Consider the following 22,780-nt stretch of genomic DNA (forward strand, 5'->3'; position numbering starts at 1 on the left):
ATGCAGTCACAAATAGCAAAACAGTACTCAGCTGCATCCGGTTAAAATGGAGGCCGACCCCAACATATTTGGGGAAAAAAATTCTAAGTCAGGACAAGACGATGAGATTATAATATGTAAGTTAAAAGAATGATCGTAACAAACACTTGTTTCTCTATTCCAAATAAAAATTTAGTTCTCTTGTTATAAAATTGTCATTATGCTTTATAATTACTTATATTAGAGTAAGTCTGACACCAGTCTAACCAAGGGGTATCGGGTTGCCCGGATAACTGGGTTGAGGAGGTCAGATAGGCAGTCGCTTCTTGTAAAGCACTGGTACTCAGCTGCATCCGGTTAGACTGGAAGCCGACCCCAACATGATTGGGAAAAGGCTCGGAGGATGATGATGAGAGTCAACCATTGTAAGCACTCTAACTTATAGTATAGCAGTTGATACTCCATTTCCTGTCTACTCTATTAAAAGCGACTTACTTTTAAAAAGCAATTTGCGTTGCGACAGTTCGAAGTAATTTACAATAATAATAACGCTGTGGTCTCGGGTTTATTTTCTAGACAAGCTTTATGGTTACTTTTAAAAATTACCGCTATATTTATAGTCTATGATACAGTTAAAGCCTTTAACTACAAACTACAATTAATGTAATATTGAATACAGTATTTTTTTTATACTTATAATAAATGCATTATCATCTCGTCAATATACATTTTTCATGACAGTAAAAAGCATAATAAACTCCACATGGAAAAGTTTAAATATACTAACTCGCTAACTCCGAATTAGCGTTGATATTTGAGATTATTATAGAGAGGAAAAGATGGATAGACTGCCTAAATAAGAAGGGGGTGGATGTTCGTTTAAATGCGCTACTAACAAGAACTCCTGGTCTGACGATTATCAAGGAAAGCTATAGACTACTTTTTGTACGCGAAGTAATACCCCCAGGACATAGATAAAACCACGTGGAAGCTACTTCATTACTTCTACGTTAAACACAATAAATTAAAACTTAACAAAATACTGCATCCATACTCCCAAAACAAACAACACATTTCACTTAAAATTAAATTTTACCAAAGTTTCTACAAACAAACACTTCGAAGAAAACCCGGAAACACACACGTTTAAAACGTAAGATTATAACAATAATGGCGATCACTTATATTGTTAACTGATTAATATTAAGTTACAGTTAAGCGCTGACCCGAAACTTTGTTCAGTTAAAACACAGTTCCGAATTAACTTTGCGTATTAACTCGTGTGGATTTTGTTAAGGGGAAGTTAGTGAGGAAATCTTGAATTCTTAGTTTATTTCGATACCATAATGGATTAAAGTGAAATTGATTTTTTGTTGAAAATGAGTTTTATTTTATTTATTTAGAGTACACATTGCATTATAAATGCCAAAAGTGGAATTCAGAGTGTCTTGCTTCGTCGATTAATCTATTTAAAATTTTCATACTTTTGTAGACACTATAAAAATTACATTAATAGGTGTAGATATACAGTTTCCAATATTACCTACATCGGAGAAAAAAATATGTTTTAGTCTCTTGAAGGTAATATTTTCAGAATTTCCATCGTTTTTGTTGTGATTTAAAATATATTTTACCCTGTTGCTACTATCAAACTATCCCCGTATTCATATTTCAATTGAATCATGTAAACCGTTGTATTACGAAGCACATTTATCGAAGGGATTCGTTTTGGCATTTATTTTCGTTTGTGATATTAGTTTAAAAAAAATAACTTTACCTTTGTCTATCACTGAGAAACGTCGACTCGCATCTACCCACATTAACTCTCAAATATTCCTTTTCCTCAAAGAAAATTCTTAGCAACTAAAATATACATTTTGAAACACACTTTCCCTTAACAAAATCGTCTATATTAACCGGTCATTAAGAACATGTGACGGGCGTCGAGCTAAATCATTCTCCGTCTCGCTCACTCTGCTCAGTGGAGAGCGAGATAGAGTCAGCAGTAACATATTGAGAGAGTAATTGTTTTCCACGGTTTTCTTGCCAGTTGGGGGTTGGTTGGGTTTCAGTGAAAGCGATTGAAGGAAATTAATATAATTTGTAATTGAGAAAATGATAGTTTGGTACAGAAATTATCACACTGTCTGCAGATTTTTTTATGTAAGTATTTGAGTAGGATATATTTATGTAATCTAAACTATATTAATTAGAAGAGGATTTTTGAAGACATTATTTTTGAAGAGAAAAATGTTTGCTTGTTCAACGTTACAGAAACGTCCCTTGATTTTTTTTACATTTCCTTAATTCTGAACAAAATTACGAATTGTAACATCTTTCCTGAAATACCATCCAAATCCAACCGTCTGAATAAAACTAATATTAGAAAGAGGAATTATTATTTTTAGTTTAATTTTTTAAAGTGCTGAACGAAAAATTCTTTCACCAGGTGACAAAGGCTATATTCTATCCGATTGCGCGAATTAGTTTCCGTGGGACGTGAGTGAAATTGCTGGTAGAAACTAGTCTCTTATAATAATACTAGACTGAGCTACTGCCCGTACCGGGATAGAATATAGCCTATGTTACTCGCTGATAATATAGCTTTCTAATGGTGAAAGAATATTTAAAATCGGTCTAGTAGTTTTTGAGTTTACCTATCCATTACAACCAAACAAACAAACAAAGTTTTCCTCTTTATATTATTAGTGTGTAATATTATGTAATATAATAATAATGTATTCCTGTTTGTTCAATTACAATTTGACTTATACTAAAACTGAACAGTGGAACCGCACCCTAGAAAATAAAATTGCCAATCCTTTCAACGTACGAAGGTCTTGATATAATTTTGTTTGTTTATATTTTACGGAAATAAACAACAAACTCAGAGACAACATTTTTGTAAAATAATATTTTTTTTAAACTCATCTCCCGAGTCTGCTCCAACTACATAACTAGGTACATGTATTGGGGTCTGCTTCTAGTCTTACTGAATGCAGCTGAGTACCAGTGTTTTACAAGGAGCGACTGCCTATCTGACCTCCTCAACTCAGTTACCCCGGTAACATGATACCCCGTAGTAAGACTGGTTGTCAGACTATCTAGCCTCTAACTACCCGTAACGACTGCCAAAGATGTTCAAATGACAGCCAGGACCCACCAGTTTATAGTGCCTTCCGAAACACGAAGAATCGTCATGACTATTTGGTCTCTCATCCACGGACCGACCACGCGTTGCTTAAACTTATGATTAATCGATTGGCTTTGACTTATGCCCATTTTCAACAACAAATACCTAAATTTAGGGATCCCTTAAGAGCATTTAGGGAACACTTAATACGAATTTCGTTATCACCAAAGTTTAAGTGCATAGCATTTCATAGCAATTATTATTGGGGGAGCCCTTATTCTAAGTGACACTTAGTTAGAGAAACGTTAAGAGATTGTAGGTGAAAACGGGCATTAGCCACCGAGCACACTTTTTGGCTTCTGAAATAATGTATTCTGAAGTGTTGTAGTGGGAAATCATCAAATGACCCCATCCAGCTGTGAGTTTCTGACTCTTACGGACTAAAACCCGCCATGTTCCTTCTTAAGCCCTTTATGTACCAGGGCTGCGGTAACTCTTTCGCACAATCCCGCAGCCCCGGCAGGTCGCACCTGACAGTATATTAAGATGTAATTAATGATGATGATGTCCTCCTAGCCGATGATCGGCTACCGCGGCTATTCTCATGTAAGGAGAAAAGCCAACTGCGCAGGTGATAATATTATAGTGCACGAGCATTTGCGTAAACACAGGCGCACTCACTATTCCTTCACTCTCATAGCGCGATGGGACAGCAGTCCACCACGACCAGAGAGATCAGGCGCAGGACCGACATTTACGGGTGTATCAATCACCAACTTTCAGGCTCCGGGCTGCTTCGTGAAAGTTTTTAAAACCCACAAAGCGGCCCGACTCGGGCATCGAACCCCAGACCTCGTGCTCAGCAGCCGCGCTTGCGACAGCTAGATCAACGAGGCACTAAATTGTAATTACAGTGTATTTATGGCATATCTATCACCCCCTCGCCCCGTCGCCCCACCCTTGCAATTATAGCGACTATAAATAGAGTCTTAAAGAGAGGGGGTGATCAATTTATTTTGTTTAATTATGTCGTAAGTACAGGTGTGTTTTTAATTTAATTGGATGTGTAGTTCGGAGGAACAGTCGTTCGATAATAAGGTCAAGCAACTCTTGGTAAGGTTGGCCTATAGATGGGATTATCTTGAAATAGGTAAATGTTGCACTTCTTATTAAGGGTTTGATACATGTAAAAATCTTATTAAAATGTTTTCATTAAACCATTCCTATGCATTTTTAATAAACTTTAAAACGGCTAAGCCAATTTCGATGAAACATGGTTGCAAAATACTAGCATTCGTCTTAAGAAAAATCATTCAAATAGGTTCATCCATTCAAGAGCTACGACGATACCATCATCATCATCCTCCGAGCCTTTTCCCAATCATGTTGTGGTCGGCTTCCAGTCTAACCGGATTCAGCTGAGTACCAGTGCTTTACAAGAAGCGACTGCCTATCTGACCTCCTCAACCCAGTAACCCGGGCAACCCGATACCCCTTGGTTAGACTGGTGTCAGACTTTCTGGCTTCTGACTACCCCGTAACGACTGCCAAGCTACGACGATACCAAACACACAATATCCGCCAAACTTACAACAACCTCCCTTTTTGCTTTTACACGAAAAAAAAACACTCAATTTGACCACTTAACTTATTGATACATTGATTAACTTAACGATCGAAAAGCACACATAACTTTATATCTCAAAAACCCTTTTACCCAAACAAAAAAATAATAATACCAAATCTTCCACCCAGACCTAGGTATACCTATCTAGAAATTTTTTCTCATCACGATAGCAACAAGAAATTTTTTAATCTCCGAGGTGCCCGAGGGATCCTATTGTTGTGGACAGACAGACGGACGTACCTCTTTGTTAGTAGTGTTTTATGTATATATAAATGTATATACGTATGTATAAAATATGTATACACAGGTATAATGTTTGTACAAGTACAATAAGTACTTGAATGGTTGGTAAACCTTGTGGGAGTGAAATGTGGTTGTGAACTACTTAGATCCATATTGGTGGCAGTTTTTCGTGAAAACAACTGTTTAGTTTGAAAATTGATAGTGGAGCGTGCTTTTAAGAAAACTGTGGTTAATGTTGTCGGTGAAATGAACAATTTGAATGTGTTTAGTAAAATATTTAAACTTTTATGTTATAAAGCTGAAGAGTTTGTGATTCTGATTTCAGGTACTAATGGAGCGATTGAATATTGTTTCAGTGTAAGACAGCTCATTTATAGAGGAAGTCGACTCTTTATTCAGATAAGCAGAATAGTTCCAGAAACTGCTGGCGAACACTTTGTGTAACTTTTACAGAATGAATATATAAGAATAAAAAAAAACTAAAATCTCTTTCACTCTTCTAAAGTCTTCTTCTCGAATAACATTAGCTATATTTTATCCCAGCATGCACAATTAATTAGTAACTAGGTATATGATCTATACTACAATAACAACACATTTACCCATGTACACATTTACATTTAAAATAACTTGTGGAATCATCAAAAAGGCAGGCGGGACTGATATTTTCATAGCTTTGCCACAACAATGAAAAACATCAGACTATCATTACGCCACACAAAGGGGTTGGCGAGGTATAAAAAATGTCGTCCGAACTCGGTTCAACTTGTGTTCAGCGCTATGTACTGTAGGCTAAGAGACGGGGGCTAGGATCTTAGCCTTATAAAATTATAATAATGTAAGTATGAGTTTTTATAATGTGCACGTATGGAAATGAGGAAAATATATGCTTTTCATCGACGGTGTAATATTAAAAGTACATCAATATATCATTTTGTAGCGATTTAAAAGCGTAGTATTGACTTTTGTTACCCTACTGTGTTACTAAATAAAGTAACTTTTGAAACTCACTTTAAAATTTACTTTTCACTCGTCACTTCAAAATTTACTTTTAAATTAGTACGTCTTTAGATTAGTTTTAGGCAAGACTGGACGAAACAGAACTGAGAACTTTTTATATCATTAAAAAAATATTGATATTAATAGTATTCTTTCTTATCTTTTTCCTATTTTATAACTTAATTCAAAAGTAACCAAAGGTTATCTCTCTGTGGCCATGACCATTGAACTGATTTAAATGAAATCATCTCTGTAATTTTATTTTTCGACTAATTAATAAACAAAAAATATATTACATATTTACTTAACCAAAGAAAAATATTTCCATCAAAGTAACACAATAAGTACTCTCCCCGACTCCCCGACCACAACATTACGAGGAAATCAAAAAAATAAAGTGTCCCATCATTTGTGTTGCAACTTGCAACAGACCAGACGTCCCATTCACGGTGCACCTTAAACGTGCGTCTAACTAAACACTCGTTTTGCAGGTAGTCTGATAGTCTGAAATGACCGGTAGAGCGATAAGAGCGGTGTGGGTAATGTAGTTAAAAAGTGTGGTAGATTTAAATAGGTGAAGAAAATGAAAAAGGGTGGGTCATGTATTACATTTTTGTTTGTACCCTAAAAGTTTTGAAACTACTGAACTGATCTGAAATTGTTGCACTGTTGGAAAGCTACACTCTTCCCGAGTAACAGGGTATAATTTATCTCGGTACGGGCAGTAGTTTCCATGGAACGCGGGAGAAACCACGAGAAATCGGCTTGTTAAACGCTTGTGTAACTAAACACTCGTTTTAGAGGGTAGTCTGAAGTGACCAGCGAGAAATAAGAATGGTGTGGGTAAAGTATTCTAAAGTGTGGTAAAATAAATAGTAGTGGCCCATGTATGAACAAAACACACAATAATAGATAGATAGATAACGAACCCAGTTTGTGGTACCCAATAAATGGGCTGAGGATATCAGATAGTCGCTCCATGTGAAACCTAGCTTTTAACATTGCATAACAACGTGTAACTGATTCATGAGAAGTAATAACCTATGATTTTGATACCACACCTTTTGCTCATACACAAGGAAACCACACCTTTTTACAGCTTTTCAATTTCCACCCTTACCAAATAAATAGACTACAAATAAATCCAAACAACAGAAAAAAGAGTTATATGCGTCGGGCGACCACAAATCATTTAGGGCTCATCCACATGGGACGAGTCTTAAGGTGTCCCAGACAAGCATGATTTGTTGTCGCCCTAACACATACAGGGTGTGGTTTACAAGTTTTCTTATTAAATTGGATTTTGTACGTGATACAGTTAGAAAATGATGGGTTTTAGTGAAGAATGTTTTGAGTGAGATGTGTACCTAGCCTTTTTTAAGTATGTTGGGGTCAGTTTCTAGTGTAAACGGATGCAGCTGAGTACCAGTGTGCCACATGGAGCGACTGCCTATCTTACCTCAACCTAGTTACGCGGGCAACCTAATACCCCTTGGTTAGACTGGTGTCAGACTTACCGACTTCTGACTACCCGTAACGACTGCCAAGGATGTTCAATGACAGCCGGGACCTACAGTTTAACGTGCCATCCGAAACACAGTCATTGGTGTCCAAGATATACTTAGCAAGTCCATACAATCTTAGAAAAGTTGCATTGGTACTTGCCTGACCTGGATTCGAACTCACTCATACTTGAGAGGTTGGTTCTTTACCTACTAGGCCACCACGACTTTTAAATAAATAAAATTAGTGTTTCACTAAATTTAAACATCCTATATACACTTAAGACGTTTACCAATTGACTTGTTCGTACCTAGGACCATAATGTTTCAATATTTATCGCATTCTAGAGGGTAGCTTATATTTAAACCAACTTACACATTCACCCCACACAAGAACACTTAACTCTTATCGTTATAACAATAAGGTCGAATTTCCTTTGGCAAAAATACAACGAAGTTGATGGTATATTTTGAACTTTGTGTAACTAGATATAAGGTTGATATTAAAAGTGTTTTTTAGAAAAAATAGCAAAGTTAACTTTGTAATATTTATCAATGGGATTGCAAAATGAATTTTGCATAGAATCTTAAGTATAAAATGTGTTCCCCATAGTGTATGGTGTTATATTTTGAATTATGGGCGTTTTAAAGTTTTTTTTCTTAGGGTGAACTTACGGTATTTTCTTGGTAGGAATAGATCACTTAATTAAGTTCCCATGGGTGACGTTTAAAAGGGACCCAAAGTTTTTTACGTAACTGTCGAATGGATCATGGTTAAGCTTTGCTTACCGCGGTTGTTTTGTAGATGGGTCACCATTGTTTTAAAGAGATTATAAAGGTACGTGACTTTTATTTGTAGATCTATGACAGTACCTAATTTTTCACTAGTCAGAACTCAGATTCTTCTATTATTTTAAATGTGCTTATTGATGGCCTAGGACTGTCTAATTTTACTCCTCAACCCAGTTACCCGGATAACCCCGTAACACTTAGTACGACTGGGATGAGACCTGGTTTCTGACTGCTTAAGACATTCAAACGACAGCTCGGACCAACTATTTCTAGGAGGCTTCCGAAACTTGCTATGACAAGATGGTCACACAGGCGCGGGTTCGATCCCAGGTCAGGCAAGTACCAATGCAACTTTTCTAAGCTTGTATGTACTTTCTAAGTATATCTTGGACACCAATGACTGTGTTTCGGATGGCACGTTAAACTGTAGGTCCCGGCTGTCATTGAACATCCTTGACAGTCATTACGGGTAGTCAGAAGCCAGTAAGTTCGACGCCAGTCTAACCAAGGGGTATCGGGTTGCCCGGCTAACTGGGTTGAGGAGGTCAGATAGGCAGTCGCTCTTTGTAAAACACTGGTACTCAGCTGAATCCGGTTAGACTGGAAGCCGACCCCAACATAGTTGGGAAAAGACTCGGAGGTTGGTCACACGGACCGCAAGTGTTGTTTAACCTTAAGATTGATGAACCCGTTGATGTTTCCTATTTACTGTGGATTTCTATAACTGATCTATCCATTGTCTTGAGATTACTTGACACAATTTGCATGGAGCTTATGCCAAGCCAATATCTAATCTCAAACTAACCTCCTGCTCTTAATTAGATAATTTGGAATTTTTGAGATTTACTGCTAACCACAAGTTTCAACAAAAAATTATCTAACCGTCATCCTCACAATTATCGTGCCTACTTACAGTCTACAGTCCAGTCTAGACAATGAGCTAGGTAATATTTTAAGTCTCAAAGCGCAGTAATACATCAGTGAGACAAAGGGAGATGCAATACAGAGAGGCTGCGATGATGAGACTAAGGGTAGTTTGGATGGAGAGCGTTGGCGTAAAAATAAAAAATAAATAATTTATCGCTATGTTCTTTATGGTGACGCCATCACGCGTAAACGGCTGGACCGATAAAGATAAATCTTGGAAGGGAGATAGCTTAGACCCGGGAGAAGGACATCAGATAGTTTTCTTGCCACATCAGTCTACGACTGTACGAGTTGAATTTGTGTTGAAACTGAACTTTTTTGTACCTATAAATAATTTTCGACTAAGTTCTGGCCATTTTATCAATAAGCGATTTTTTATTCCTATTGCAATAAAGAGCAGTCCACCCATCAGTTAGCATCCAAGTGTAGGCGCTCACAACGCTTAATTAAAAAATAGTGAAACCTTTCAAAGAATAAATAGCGCTGCGATATTATAACAACAGCAACTACTTGAGCACACTGGAAGTTCAAAGACATCCGAAACAAAAAAAAATCTCCTTAATTTTTTTCAACAATGAGAACGCTAGGTTTTTAACAGCAGCCATAACACCAGTCCTAACTTTCAAAAAAAGTAACTTAATCCGATTTAATAACAATATAACAACGGCCAATACAAAACATGCTCACTACATCAGTCTGTCTGTCACCCTAAACTGAGGGTTGATTTCAATACCACAGTTACAAGGGGACCGACTTGCTTGCAATATATAGGTCAAACATACTAATATTGCAAGTTATCTGTACTAATATTATTAAGTTGAGAAGATGTTTGTTAAAATGTGCATTTCTAAGGAACTGCTCGACCAACTTGTAAAAAGCTTTCAGAGTAGATAGCTTATGTATTGATGAGATTACTTTTTGACAATGTAGCTTCTAGTCCCAAAAAATAATGTAACTATTCTCTTACTCATAATGTCTATTCAAAAAATAGCGATCATACAAAGTGACCTTATAAGGGTCCCTGTTTTAAGAAACGAAACCTTACAAAATATAAATATCCTAATATAAAGAACAATCTCAATTTTAGGAAGACGGTTAAAATAAATACGTAATTTTTGTCTTTTTCGAAACCCCACATATACCTACGACCTATATACTTTAATCATATACTAATTCTTATTTTTCATATTCAAATTACCTACTTCTAAATCAAGCGATAGCACCTAAACAAGTCTCCTATCTTTTAACAAAACACAGACCACAAAAAACCATACCAACTGATTGTGAAAAATCATTCCCAAAACTACCATGAAACGTGTTATTTATTTAGTGGCAACACCAAGGGGAATTGGTGACGCTATTGAGAGTAATGGTAGGATTTGAGTTTACTGCGTTTGACTTTAGTGATCGATTTATGTATCTATGGGTAGTTTTTTGTATTTTTGCTATGGTATATTTTTGTTGTGAGGTGAAATAATTGGTAGTTTAAAAAACCTAACGTTGAAAACTTACTAGATATTTTTTTCTAAGTTAATATAGTTAACTTGTTTATATTACAATTTTTCTTAGCCTTTATTGTCCCACTGCTGGGCAACAGCCTCCTCATCAACTCCACACCTCTCGATCCTTAGAGTGCTCCCACCAGTCAGGGTTGTAGGCGTCCAAATCGTCACGCCACCTCTTCCGGGGCCTACCACGTCTGCGGTGGCCATCCTGTGGTATCCACTGAGTGACAATATAAAAGACTTAACATTTTTTACAAAAATAAAATCACTTACCAATTCACGAAAACTTGGTCCGAAATCTGAAAGCAAAAATCATATATTTCATAAAAATTGTTGCTAAATCCAAACAGTTTTTTAAGACAGATTGTCTGTCTTCTGACTACCCGTAACGACCGCCAAAATAACTATTAATAATATAATGTAACGCAACATATGCAAATGACAGAGCCACAGTTTCAAAAGGTTGGTATAAGGAGGGATACCAACATCATCTTTTTTTTTAACGACGTCAAAAATCATCAAATGACCCCTCCCGCTGTGGGTTAGCAGCGGCGAGGGAGTGTCAGACTCTTACCGACTAAAAACCGTCGTGTTCCGTCGTAGGCCTTTTATGTACTAAGGCTGCGGTAACTCTTTCGAACAATCCCGCAGCCCCGGCAGGGCTTGGCCCTACTGTGCCCCGCTTGGGTTTCCGTTACGGTACCTCCGCTCATCTTTCTTTACTATGTTTAGACCTATTTGTTAAATAACGTACCTATTCCAGCCACGCCCGGGATACCATATTGCTTGGACAACGGATCATCGTATTTTTTCCTGAAAAAAAAGGTTTATATTAATTTTTATCAGCCATTGAAGTCACTTAATACGTCCAATACTTATGTCGGGAATATACTAATTAATTGTAAATCGTAAATGATCATCTGCCTACCTTTTTCCTAACAAAGTTGGCTTCTAAAATGCAGCTGAGTACTAGTGTTTTACAAGGAGCGACTGTCTATCAGATCTCCTCAGCTGGCAGAAGCAAATCCTTACTAATATTATAAATGCGAAATTAACTCTGTTTGTCTGTCTGTTACGTTTTCACGTCTAAACCACTGAACTGATTTTAACAAAATTTGGTACAGAGATAGAGTTGAACTTGAGAAAGAACATAGGATTTTATCCCGAACTTTTGAAGAGTTCTCTTTGAAATGCGATATAACCGAACTCGACGCGGGCGAAGCCGTGGGCGGAAGCTAGTATTTTATACTTCTTATCCAGATATGTTTTCAAACAGGTTCTAATCAGCTACATATTAAACAAATAAAGAGAACTTACTCATTCTTTTTGTAGTCATCAATCATCATATCCTTCCTATTCTCATTGAGCATCTCAATCTTCCTCTTCAATCTCTCGCTATCACACATACACTTCGGTTTGCAAGTTGTCGTAGTCGGTTTGCACGTAGTAGTTGTAGTAGTTGTAGTGGTCTTGCACTTGCACTCTTTGTCCCCCATGGGAACGCTCTTGAAGACGATGAGGAAGGCCACAACGATGGTGATGGTAAACAGGAGAAGGAGACAGATGACGCAGGCGTACTCCGTACTCACCACTTTCTTGAGTCTGTTACAGAAACTAGTATATCTGTATGTATTAATCTGTCAGGAAATGCAGTGGCGAATTTAAAAATTTATAAAAGATGGTGGTGTTTTTAACCTGATGCAAGAAGAGGGTAACGAGAATCAGTTGTGTGGGTTTGTCTATGGTAGCGTAGCTGTTAGATTTCCCCAAAACGGCTAAGTAAATTTTGAAGGTTTTGATTACACAATGTGACCCATATAATGATTACAAGCCGTGTACTTGGCACCCATTGATCAAATCAGCGATATGACAACTTCAGTTATCGTTAAACTTAGAGGTACTTACAAGATGCAACTTGTCGTAAAGTAGCTCAAGTTACTTTTTTTTAATACAAGAAAGAAGAAGGGTCGACATTAAAGTGCTCTCCGATGCATGGGTGAATCAATCACCAACTTGCAGACTCCGGGCTAATTTGTGAAAATTTCTAAGACCCATAGAGCGATTCCGACGCGGAAATCATCAAATGACCCCTACTGTAGGTGCAGCGTGAGGGAGTGTCAGACTCTTACTGACTAAAACCCGTTATGTTCCTTCTGAAGCCCTTTATGTACCAGCGCCGCGGTAACTCTTTCGAACTATTCCGCAGCCCCGGCAGGCCTTGACCCTGATAAGTCCTACTGGTGTTTGCTGATTCTCATTGAGGACGAGGTTCAAAAGTTAATGAAAATCAACTCACGCGCAAGACACACACGAGCATGTTTCTTCAGGCGGTGGTTTCTTCGTAGGCTCTCTGGTATTTTGCTGGGAATAGAAAGACTGTCTTTCTGCGTTAGTATAGTGTCAAAAACAAGTCGAGAGGATGGAAAATAATCATGGATTTTTATGAACATGTTGGACTGCCTCGTCACATCATCATCTCCAGAGCCTTTTCCCAAATATGTTGGGGTCGGCTTCCAGTCTAACCGGATGCAGCTGACAGTTTTACCGTCGTACCACAAAAACTTTTAAACGTCTGTTGAACACTTGTCTAAAAAATGTCCGATTATAACGTTGAAATAAGGTCCATTTTGCAGCCACACCTTTTTTAGACAAGTGTTCAACAGATGTTTAACTTTTTGTAGTAAGGCTTTTAATGTTTGTCATTGGCAGTCGTTACGGGTAGCATGAGTCTGACAACCAGTCTTACCAAGGGGTATTGGGTGGCCCGGGTAACTGGCTAGAGGAGGTCAGGCAGGCAGTCGCTATATATAAAGCACTGGTACTCAGCTGCCTCAGGTTACACTGGAAGCGGACCCCAACATAGTTGGGAGAAGGCTCGGAAGGTGATGATGGAGGATCTTAAGCTGTAATGGTCCTAGTGATGATATGATGATGATGATGATGATGATGAAAGTAACTAACCCAGAACCACCAACTGTCTTTCTTTTCACTTTGGTAAGGCTGTAACAACGAAACAGATATGTTATCTATATTACTAATATAATAAATAGGAAACATTTGTTGTTTGACTGTTGAAAGGCTCCAAAACTATTTGAAAAATCTTTCACTTTTGTAAAACTACATTCTTTCTGATTAACATAGGTAATGTTTTATCTCGATACGGATAGTAGATCCCACGGAATGTTGATAAAACAATGGTTTTCAGACATTCTGTCTCACTGCATCCTCCTGCCTTATCCCAATTCTATTTGTGGTCGGCGCATCATGTTTTCTCATTCCATACTCTTCTATCTGCCGTCATCTCACAAGTAACATACACATAGTTTACTTAGTCATGTACAACCCAAGTTGCTGATATTATTACCCAAAACATATGTGTAGGCTAGGCTCTCCTTAGAGTGTCCCATCTTATTTCTGGTCAGCGTAATATGTTTTCCGCTTTCATTCCTCTCTGTCACTCATCATACTAACATTCACTCTCTTAATCATGTCATCTATCAGACAATCCATATCTTCCATCTTCCTCTATCTATCCACATTCATACTTAATACACTCTTGGTTTCATGTCTATTCTTTCTCGTCGCAAGACTTATCTGCATTGAGCATCATCCTCCGAGCCTTTTTCCCAACTACGAGGCCGGCTTCCAGTCTAACAGGATGTAGCTGAGTACCAGTGCTTTACAAGGAGCGACTGCCCTATCTGACCCCCGCAAATCTAATCCGCATTGAGTGCACATGGTGATTAATGCTGAATCTTTCTGTGTGAGAGGAGGCCGCAGCCCAGCAGTGGGACGATACAAAGGCTGATGATGATGGATAGAAATAATATGAAGTATATTACTATGCTCTGAGTCCTGGGCTTGAAGTCTCTGTGCTCCGTGGACGAGGACTTGTAAACGTGCTGCTGTCCACTTCTTTTGCGATGTTCTGAGCTGCTCGATTCACAGGATCTCTGCAAGAAGTTGCAAAGTTGAAAATTATTTAAAAACGAAGCTGCTTGCAGAAAATGACGATTAACGAACCGAAAACACAAGATGAACAACCGCAAATTGGGGACAGTTCGACAGTTCTATGATAAAGATAAAAAATATATAATGGCCTGAAGACCTATTGTTAGTCACAGCGACTGTTCTCTCTAGTGAGATCAGCCAGCTGCGCAGAACATATTATAGTGCACGAGCATTTGCGCAGACACAGGTGCACTCACAGGGCAATCTGACACCACCGTATAGAGGTCAGGCACAGTTAGAAGAATAATGTGGACCTATACACTTGTAAATAGCTCTGTCATACTCACTCGATCAGTTTTGCTTCTGGATCCGGAATATTGTCGTCTCTTTTTATCTTCTTTGTGCTCCGTAAGGAGATTTCTTTTTTCGGGATCACTGGAAAACACATGTTTCTTAAAATTTACAGACTTAACAGTTATAAGAGAGTGATTCTCAGCATTTCATTAAAGTCAAAAGGGACATCCTATGTGTCTAGTGTGTCTATTTTAGGTTTGGCTGATTCAAGAGACTGTATCCCAGCCATGATTTCAAAGGCTTTTTGTGGGAACCGCAAACCAAAAATTGTAGCCTACGGCTTTCTTCGGTAAATGGACTATCATATAACAGTGAATAACTCTTAAGATTTACAATATTAGTAAGTACCTATAGACAGTGTAGATTTTTAGAAATGTATCGGGTTGCCCGGGTAAATGGGTTGAGGAGATCAGATAGGCAGTCGCTCCTTGTGGCATACTGGTACTCAGCTGCATCCGGTTAGATTGGACGCCGATCCCAACATAGTTGGGAAAAGGCTCGGGAGATGATGATAGAAATAACGAACAATATCTTACTCTTTCTCCCTCGTCATAATTTCTTTAAATATCTTCAACAGCGGTGATTGGGTTTCTTTATCGATCTTTTCATGGCTGAAACAAACCTACTTATTTCAATATTTTGCGTTTCTACATACTTTTTACCTAAGAACCTACACCAAAAATATGTAAGCTACGGCGCGAGTCCACAGCTAGCTGCAGTGTCGCGGCCATGTTAGTAATGTTCGCGCGCAATGTGTTACTGTTTGCTACAGCGAGTACACCACGAGATATGTGCCCTAGCCATCAGGCTGATTTTAGAAAACTCTGACACTAAAGCTTGTTAGGGGATTCAACATGACAACACAAACTAAGGAACAAAATATATTTCAACTGCTTTGGACCATCACAATACAAACCACGGACACTTCTGAAAATTTTCAAAATGAATGTCACTTACCTAATCTTTTCTTGTAAAAGATAGCAAAAGAAAACTCTTACCTATTTGTACTTATTCCCATATTCGTTATGACATTTGGAAGTTACTTTTTTAAGTTATTTAATGGCGTTTCTGGTAGCAAAAAGGTTGGTATTCAAGTTAAAGAAGGATTTTATGGATGATTTTTATGGATATGACGAACTAGTTATGTAACGTAGTTCTGCTTACATTCCAAAAGAGCTCATTTCCGCACCCAAATAAAAAATAACCTATGTCCTTAATATGCCTATGCACCCAAAGGGTAAAACGGGACCCTATTGTTTTCGCTCCTCTGTCTGTCCGTCCATCCGTTTGTCACCAGGCTCTATCTCATGAACCTTGACAGTTAGAGAGGTGAAATTTTCACAGATGATGAATTATTGTTGCCGCTATAACAACAAATACTCAAAAGTAGAATTAAATATATATTTTGGGGGGCTCCCATACAACAAACGTGATTTTTTTGTTCGTTTTAGAAATAATGGTAAGGAACCCTTCGTGCGCGAGTCCGACTCGCACTTGGCCTGTTTCAGTTTTAGTGTAAATACTATTTTGTCTGTACATAAAAATTAGAGCCTGCCGGGGCTGCGGGTCCTGCCGGGGCTGCGGGTTGTTCGAAAGAGTTACCGCGGCGCTGGTACATACGCGGACTACGACGGAACACGACGGTTTTTAGTCAGTAAGAGTCTGACACTCCCTCACCGCTGCTAACCCACAGCGGGAGGGGGCATTTGATGATTTTTTACGTCGTTAAAAAAAAGTAAACAGTGAGAAACGTAAAAAGTATATTCGTAGTCCTCCAAAATTGAAATAACGAAGTTTGATGAAGACACTTAGATCCTATATCTTGAGTTATACTTTAAGTACATTTTCTATTGCTATAAGGTTACAAGTCGTGATAAGCAGAGGCGATATGATCTGTTTAAAAATGGGTTTTGGAAGGCACGTTAGTAGGTTGTCAGTTGAACATCTTTAGCAGTCTTTACGGGTTGTTAAAACCCGCAGAAAGTCTGATAGGAAGACTTATCAAGGGATATTGAGTTATTCTGGTAACTGGGTTGAAGAGATCAGATAGGTAGACGCTCCATGTAAACAAGGAACCAAAGTCGTTTTGAGTCACTTAGTAGTGTAGTCGGAAAAACGCTTAGCAGATGGTTTTTCGTTCATGTATTTTGACTATCTTGAAATCACAAGTAACCGAAATCGGACAAATAACTACTCGACCAGAAGCTTTCACTCACGGACAATCAGCATTAGAACTCTGTCTAGTGTAGGCTGTTTATCTGAGTTCGGTCTTGTTTCTCTCCTTATTAGTTTTTGCGTATTTTTGTACTTCTTACCTTTGGGTTATCTATTTATGCGACATGTTCTTTTAAATTAGAAATACACTTTCTTTCTTCCTTTTTAAGTGTCCTCCTAAATCTCTACTTCTCATGGAACTGTACGTCTAAAATCGCTACCTCTCATGACAATCCCCGCTACCTCTCGTTAATACATGACCACCCTAAAACGCCCATTTCCTTCAATTTGAACATGTTTACCGCTCATACAAAACTTACTACAGCTTCCATACTTACACGGTTTTTTAAGATCACTCAAGAATATTGCTCCGAACACTTTACGAGGGTTTAGCAATAAAAGTATATTTGATACGTTGCGTTTTCCCGACAAAATAATTGCTCGGAGGATGTATTAGTGGTCTTCTGGGGAACGTAATGTCAATTTGAAGTTTTGGGGAGCAATTTATTGGTGATAGACTGAAGTATATGGTTACCTGAACGTTGTAGGTATTTCTGGGTTTCAATTATATACCTAGCCTTTCCGTGTACCTACTAGACTACGGGCGGTAACTGGGTTGAGGAGGTCAGATAGGGCAGTCGCTCCTTGTAAAGCACTGGTATTCAGCTACATCCGGTTAGACTGGAAGCCGACCTCAACATAGTTGGGTAAAAGGCTTGGAGGATGATAACTAGGCTACGCAAATCATCTTGCAAGTAACATTCTTTCTAGCCATGTCGACTTTCACGCAATCCATCCATCGTTTCTTTGGTCGTCCTCTTCCACTATATCCGTCCACATTCATACTCATCACCTTCCTCACAATATGATCCTCATTTCTCCGCATCACATGCCCATACCATGACAGCCAGTTTCCACAAACTATGTTGGAGTCGGCTTCCAGTCTAACCGGATGCAGCTGAGTACCAGTGTTTTGCAAGGAGTGACTGCTTATCTGTCCTGCTCAACCCAGTTACCCGGGCAACCCAATACCCCTAGGTAAGACTGGTGGTCAGACTTACTGGCTTCTGACTACCCGTAACGATTGCCAAAGATGTCGCGACCTACAGCTTATCGTGCCAACCGAAACACAGTCATTGGTGTCTAATATATACTTAGAAAGTACATACAAACTTAGAAAAATTGCATTGGTACTTGCCTGACCTGGAATCCAACCCACGCCCTCATACTCGAGAGGTTGGTTCCTTACCCACTAGGCCACCACGACTTGACTAAAAATATTTTACCCAAAATATGTACCACAAAAAAATAGGGTCAAAACACCAGTGTTCGTCTCTTGTCTGTTACAATATTTCCTCTAGAATATCTTAGTTCTCTGAGGGTTGGGGGCCCGCAGAATGTAAATGTGGCCGAATGATAAATAAAGAAAGAGGTTAAACTGTTCGAGGTGGGCTACGTAAACATGGTTGGAGGTTAGGGCTGGCAGGGATGGGAAAACGTGTGGAAATAGCAGTAGACATGTTTTTTTTTATAGAGAAAGTGTGTCTTATATACTTAGATAAAACTTTTGTTTTAACGGGTCATCATTTAAGCACAGTTCATCTTAGAAATTTGAAATTGTTTTATGTGTTTTTGAGGTAATTTCTTCAATTGGATGGGTGTTTAATTTTGATTTTATATGCTTTTTAAATGGATAATTTAAATGGTCCTTTTACAGTGCATGTAAAATAGGGATTTCATAAAACAGGTAATTTATAAGAAAAGTCTCATTAACATAATAATTGGGCCTCCTTCTTTTTCTAAAGTCGGTAAAAATAAGCAAGCCAGTCAAAGAGGAAGAAATAACCCAACACAACTTTACCTCTTTTTATTTAAGAAATACCTTTAATTGTGTTATGTACAAAAGCACTTCAAAAATAAAATACCTAAACAAAAATTTTCCATTTTCCACCTCGTAGCAGCCCTGTCAGCTAATATGTGAGTGACAGATGGTCATAAATTACACACGTCACTAGATGTGTCCCGGGCGGTGAGATCAAATGTTACAACTGTGGGGCTATGGTTCCGTATGTATTTTGAGAGAAAATGTTCTAGAATTCTTTGAAAAAATGGATGTATTTGTGTTGTTGCTGAAGTTATATATTGGTGGTTCACAGTGGATTTATATGTGTAGAGAGAAAAGTACTGTAGATTGGAAATTTTAATGTAATTTAAATAGGTTTAAGTATTATTGACCCCCTACGACGTAGGTAGAAGTGGGTGTTTCTGACGCCTCTCTTCTTTCCATCTTTTACCGCTATTTATATCTATCTGTGGCATTGTAGCTCATGAACAGATGAACTGGTTTGCAAATGGTTTATTTTCATGAAAGTTGTTTCACCATTGTGGTAGTAATAATAGGTTTTACAGGACCAGAATGGACGGAAAAAGGCTCGGGAGATGATGACAGAACCAGAATACAATGAATAGTCAACAATAAGTTTTTACATACTTTTTTTTACCCCACCAATAACATAATTTCAATTCCACCCAATTTTCTTACACACCCAAAACCACCACTTCAACCCAAAGGGTTTTCCTACCCAATTTTTCTCACAGAACCCTGCATCTCAACGCGACACGATCTAAGGTAAACAGGTTTATGAAGGTCTGTTCCCGCGGGGCACATTTAAGGGCGCCGTGCGCAGAGCACATAACTGGCGCACTCACCCTACGTTAATGATGTTCGATGTTCGATTCCTGTGGTATTTGCTATTGGTGATTTTTAGGCTTTTGGGTATGTTCTGGTTAGGATGTAATGATAATGTAAGAAATTAAGGAAAACTGTGGTACCTAGGTATCTTTCTAATTTTAATTTATAAAGCTGTTCACCTGCAGTGATACTCCGCGCACCCGGATAAGCAGTAGCCTATTGCTTTTCTCAAACTCTAGCTGGTCTAGCTAACTGTCTGGTCAGTAGCAACAAAAAACTCTAAAGCTTGAGAGAAACAAACATCATCATCGTCCTACCCTTATCCCAATTTTATTCGTGGTCGGCGCAGCATGTTTTCTCCTTCCATACTCTTCTATCTGCCGTCATCTCACAAGTAGCATTCTTTCTTACCATATCTACTTTCACACAATCCATCCATCGTTTCTTTGGTCTTCCTCTTCCACTATATCCGTCCACGTTCGTACTCATCACCTTCCTCACAACATGACTCTCATTCTTCCACATCACATGCCCATACCACGACAGCAGAAACAAACAAAATTTTAATTTGAGAAGTAGCAGTAATGACGCCCTAATTTTAACGACTATCGATTCGATTAAAAAAATGTTAATCAGTATTAGATAGCGCGATTGAAGAGGAAAGTCATTTTTTATCCAGATATGCGAAGTAGAGTTTTCAGGGGGCGCGAGTGAAACCGCTGGCAGAAGCTTGAAATAATTTGATAAGACTAGGTAAGTAATATAATCTACATACACTTCTATACTAATATTATAAAGAGGAAAACTTTGTTTGTTTGGTTGTAATGGATAAACTCAAAAACTACTGAACCGATTTTAAATATTCTTTCACAATTAGAAAGCTATATTATCTGCGAGTAACATAGGCTATATTTTATCCCGGTGCGGGCAGTAGTTCCCACGGGACCTGGGTGAAACCGCGGGAAAACGGCTAGTAAAATATATAAAAGAAAATAGCTTAGGTACCTATGTTATTTTATTTTTAGCAAGAACACAACATAATTGTTTTTATCCAGATACGCAAAGTTGTTCTCTAAATATGCGAGTAAAACCATGACAAACATCTAAAATTCCTCAATTAACTTATCCAAGTCAGAAAACCAACCCTTTTTCCCGCAAAGATCCAACCAGGATTCAATTACAGGCGGATCTTAATAAGCCATGAGCCATGAGCCACCTTCCAATCCCGCTGTTACGGGCTACTCGTAAACTCGCCCATTGGAATACACGTTATTAGCTGGGGAACTGGTTTGTGTCATAGGCGGTAGCGATTTTGGAAACTACGTTACTAAAACATCATCATGTATGTATGTCTTTTTTCAATTGTGTTGGGGTCGGCTTCCAGTCTTACTGGATGCAGTTTAGCACCAGTGTACCAGTGTGTTACTACCTACAAAGCGACTGCCTATCTGACCTCCTCGATACGGCAACCTGAAACCCTTTGGTAAGATTGATTGTACTGGTACTCACAGTCCTGGCAGTGCCTTATGAACTTCGAATTAACTCGTTTTGATAAGATGGTTACGGAAGGACGTACCGATACTCTGAATTAGCCACGATAGTCTTAAAAAGCTTAATAAAGTTAATACTTTATAAAAAGTTTATATATTTTTTAATTAAAATAGGATTGTATTAGTTTTAGGAAAATATTTCCAGATTGGCATCATGTATTTGTTCATTAAATACTTACCTACAAACATTGTTTTTAAGATTTTTTTACAGTTTTCTTAGATATTTAATCACGAGAACGGATCCTTCAGTTCTATGTGCGCTATTAACTCTATTACCCATTTTCGCTCCCGCTCATGACCTGTACCACCTTACATATTGAAGTATCAATGTGTACCGTGAGTCGTCGCGGTATTTTTACGGCTGTTAGCTTTTTTATAGTGTCATCCGTAGTCGTACTGTTGTGTATTGGCCATGATATGATAAAAAAAATATAACATGAATTCTATGTACATTTTATATTGAACTAAGCAAATACAAATATATTATGCCTTTGCCTAGCAGTGAGACAGTTCAGGCTAGGGAAAAAAAATAGTATGTTAAAAAATTCTTTTTTTAATCTGGTTTTATTATAATCATGGAAAGATGATCAAATATATTAATTAAATATTATAATCTTTTTGGAAGTTAATTAGGTGTAAAGATACCAAATGATAAAGGTAGGTATTACCTTCTTAAAAAGCGCAATAATTTGATGTTGCCTTCCGAAACACGGAGGAACTCATCATGACAAGACAGTCACTCACGAACCGACCATGCCAAGCGTTACAAAACCTTATGTTCCATCTACCATGCAACTATTACTTACCTCACAATACAAGAAAATACAAAACACAACCGGCCAAGTGCGAGAGTTTTGTACCATTCTTAACAAAACGGACAAAAAAATCACATTTGTTGTATGAGAGCCCCCCAAAATATTTATTTAAATCTAGTTTTCAGTATTTGTTGTTATAGCGGCAACAAAAATTTAGCATCTGTAAAAATTTCAGCTCTCTTACTATTACGGTTCATGAGATACAGCCACGGACAGAGGAGCGAAAACAATAGGGTCCCGTTTTACCCTTTAGGTGCGGAACCCTAAAAAAAACACAAAAAATATCTAACAAATATTATACCGAAAAACAACGACCAATACGTTCCTAGCCGACTATACAAAAACGCCTCCACGACCACACATTGACAAGACAACATGACATGTAAGTCAGGATTCTTTACAACTCTGCTTACACCCTTGTTACAAGGGATTTGCTATATCTTTATGTTATTACTCGAAGCGAGAGAAACCATTGGAAAAGGCTGTAGGTGCTGAAC

The 22,780-nt window shown here is 38.1% G+C and overlaps 1 protein-coding gene across 4 annotated transcripts in view; it reads right to left on the reverse strand.

Moving 5' to 3' along the window:
- LOC110374901 (uncharacterized) overlaps nucleotides 1–16,092 on the reverse strand; it is a 31,067-nt gene extending 14,975 nt beyond the window's left edge. For 3 of the 4 annotated variants that reach the window (XM_064042207.1, XM_064042209.1, XM_064042206.1), the window contains exons 1-9: nucleotides 16,011–16,092; nucleotides 15,549–15,623; nucleotides 15,006–15,093; nucleotides 14,550–14,660; nucleotides 13,669–13,707; nucleotides 13,004–13,083; nucleotides 12,025–12,321; nucleotides 11,462–11,520; nucleotides 10,981–11,006 (exon numbers count right to left, since the gene is read on the reverse strand). In XM_064042207.1, coding sequence (XP_063898277.1) covers nucleotides 10,981–11,006; nucleotides 11,462–11,520; nucleotides 12,025–12,321; nucleotides 13,004–13,083; nucleotides 13,669–13,707; nucleotides 14,550–14,660; nucleotides 15,006–15,093; nucleotides 15,549–15,623; nucleotides 16,011–16,030 — 795 coding nt within the window. In that variant the 5' untranslated portion in view covers nucleotides 16,031–16,092. The remainder of the gene's footprint in view (nucleotides 1–10,980; nucleotides 11,007–11,461; nucleotides 11,521–12,024; nucleotides 12,322–13,003; nucleotides 13,084–13,668; nucleotides 13,708–14,549; nucleotides 14,661–15,005; nucleotides 15,094–15,548; nucleotides 15,624–16,010) is intronic. The other variant, XM_064042208.1, reaches the window with a different exon arrangement.
- Between the last annotated feature and the right edge of the window lie 6,688 nt (nucleotides 16,093–22,780).

Source organism: Helicoverpa armigera, chromosome 27, assembly GCF_030705265.1.
Source record: "Helicoverpa armigera isolate CAAS_96S chromosome 27, ASM3070526v1, whole genome shotgun sequence".
Lineage (NCBI taxonomy): Eukaryota > Metazoa > Arthropoda > Insecta > Lepidoptera > Noctuidae > Helicoverpa > Helicoverpa armigera.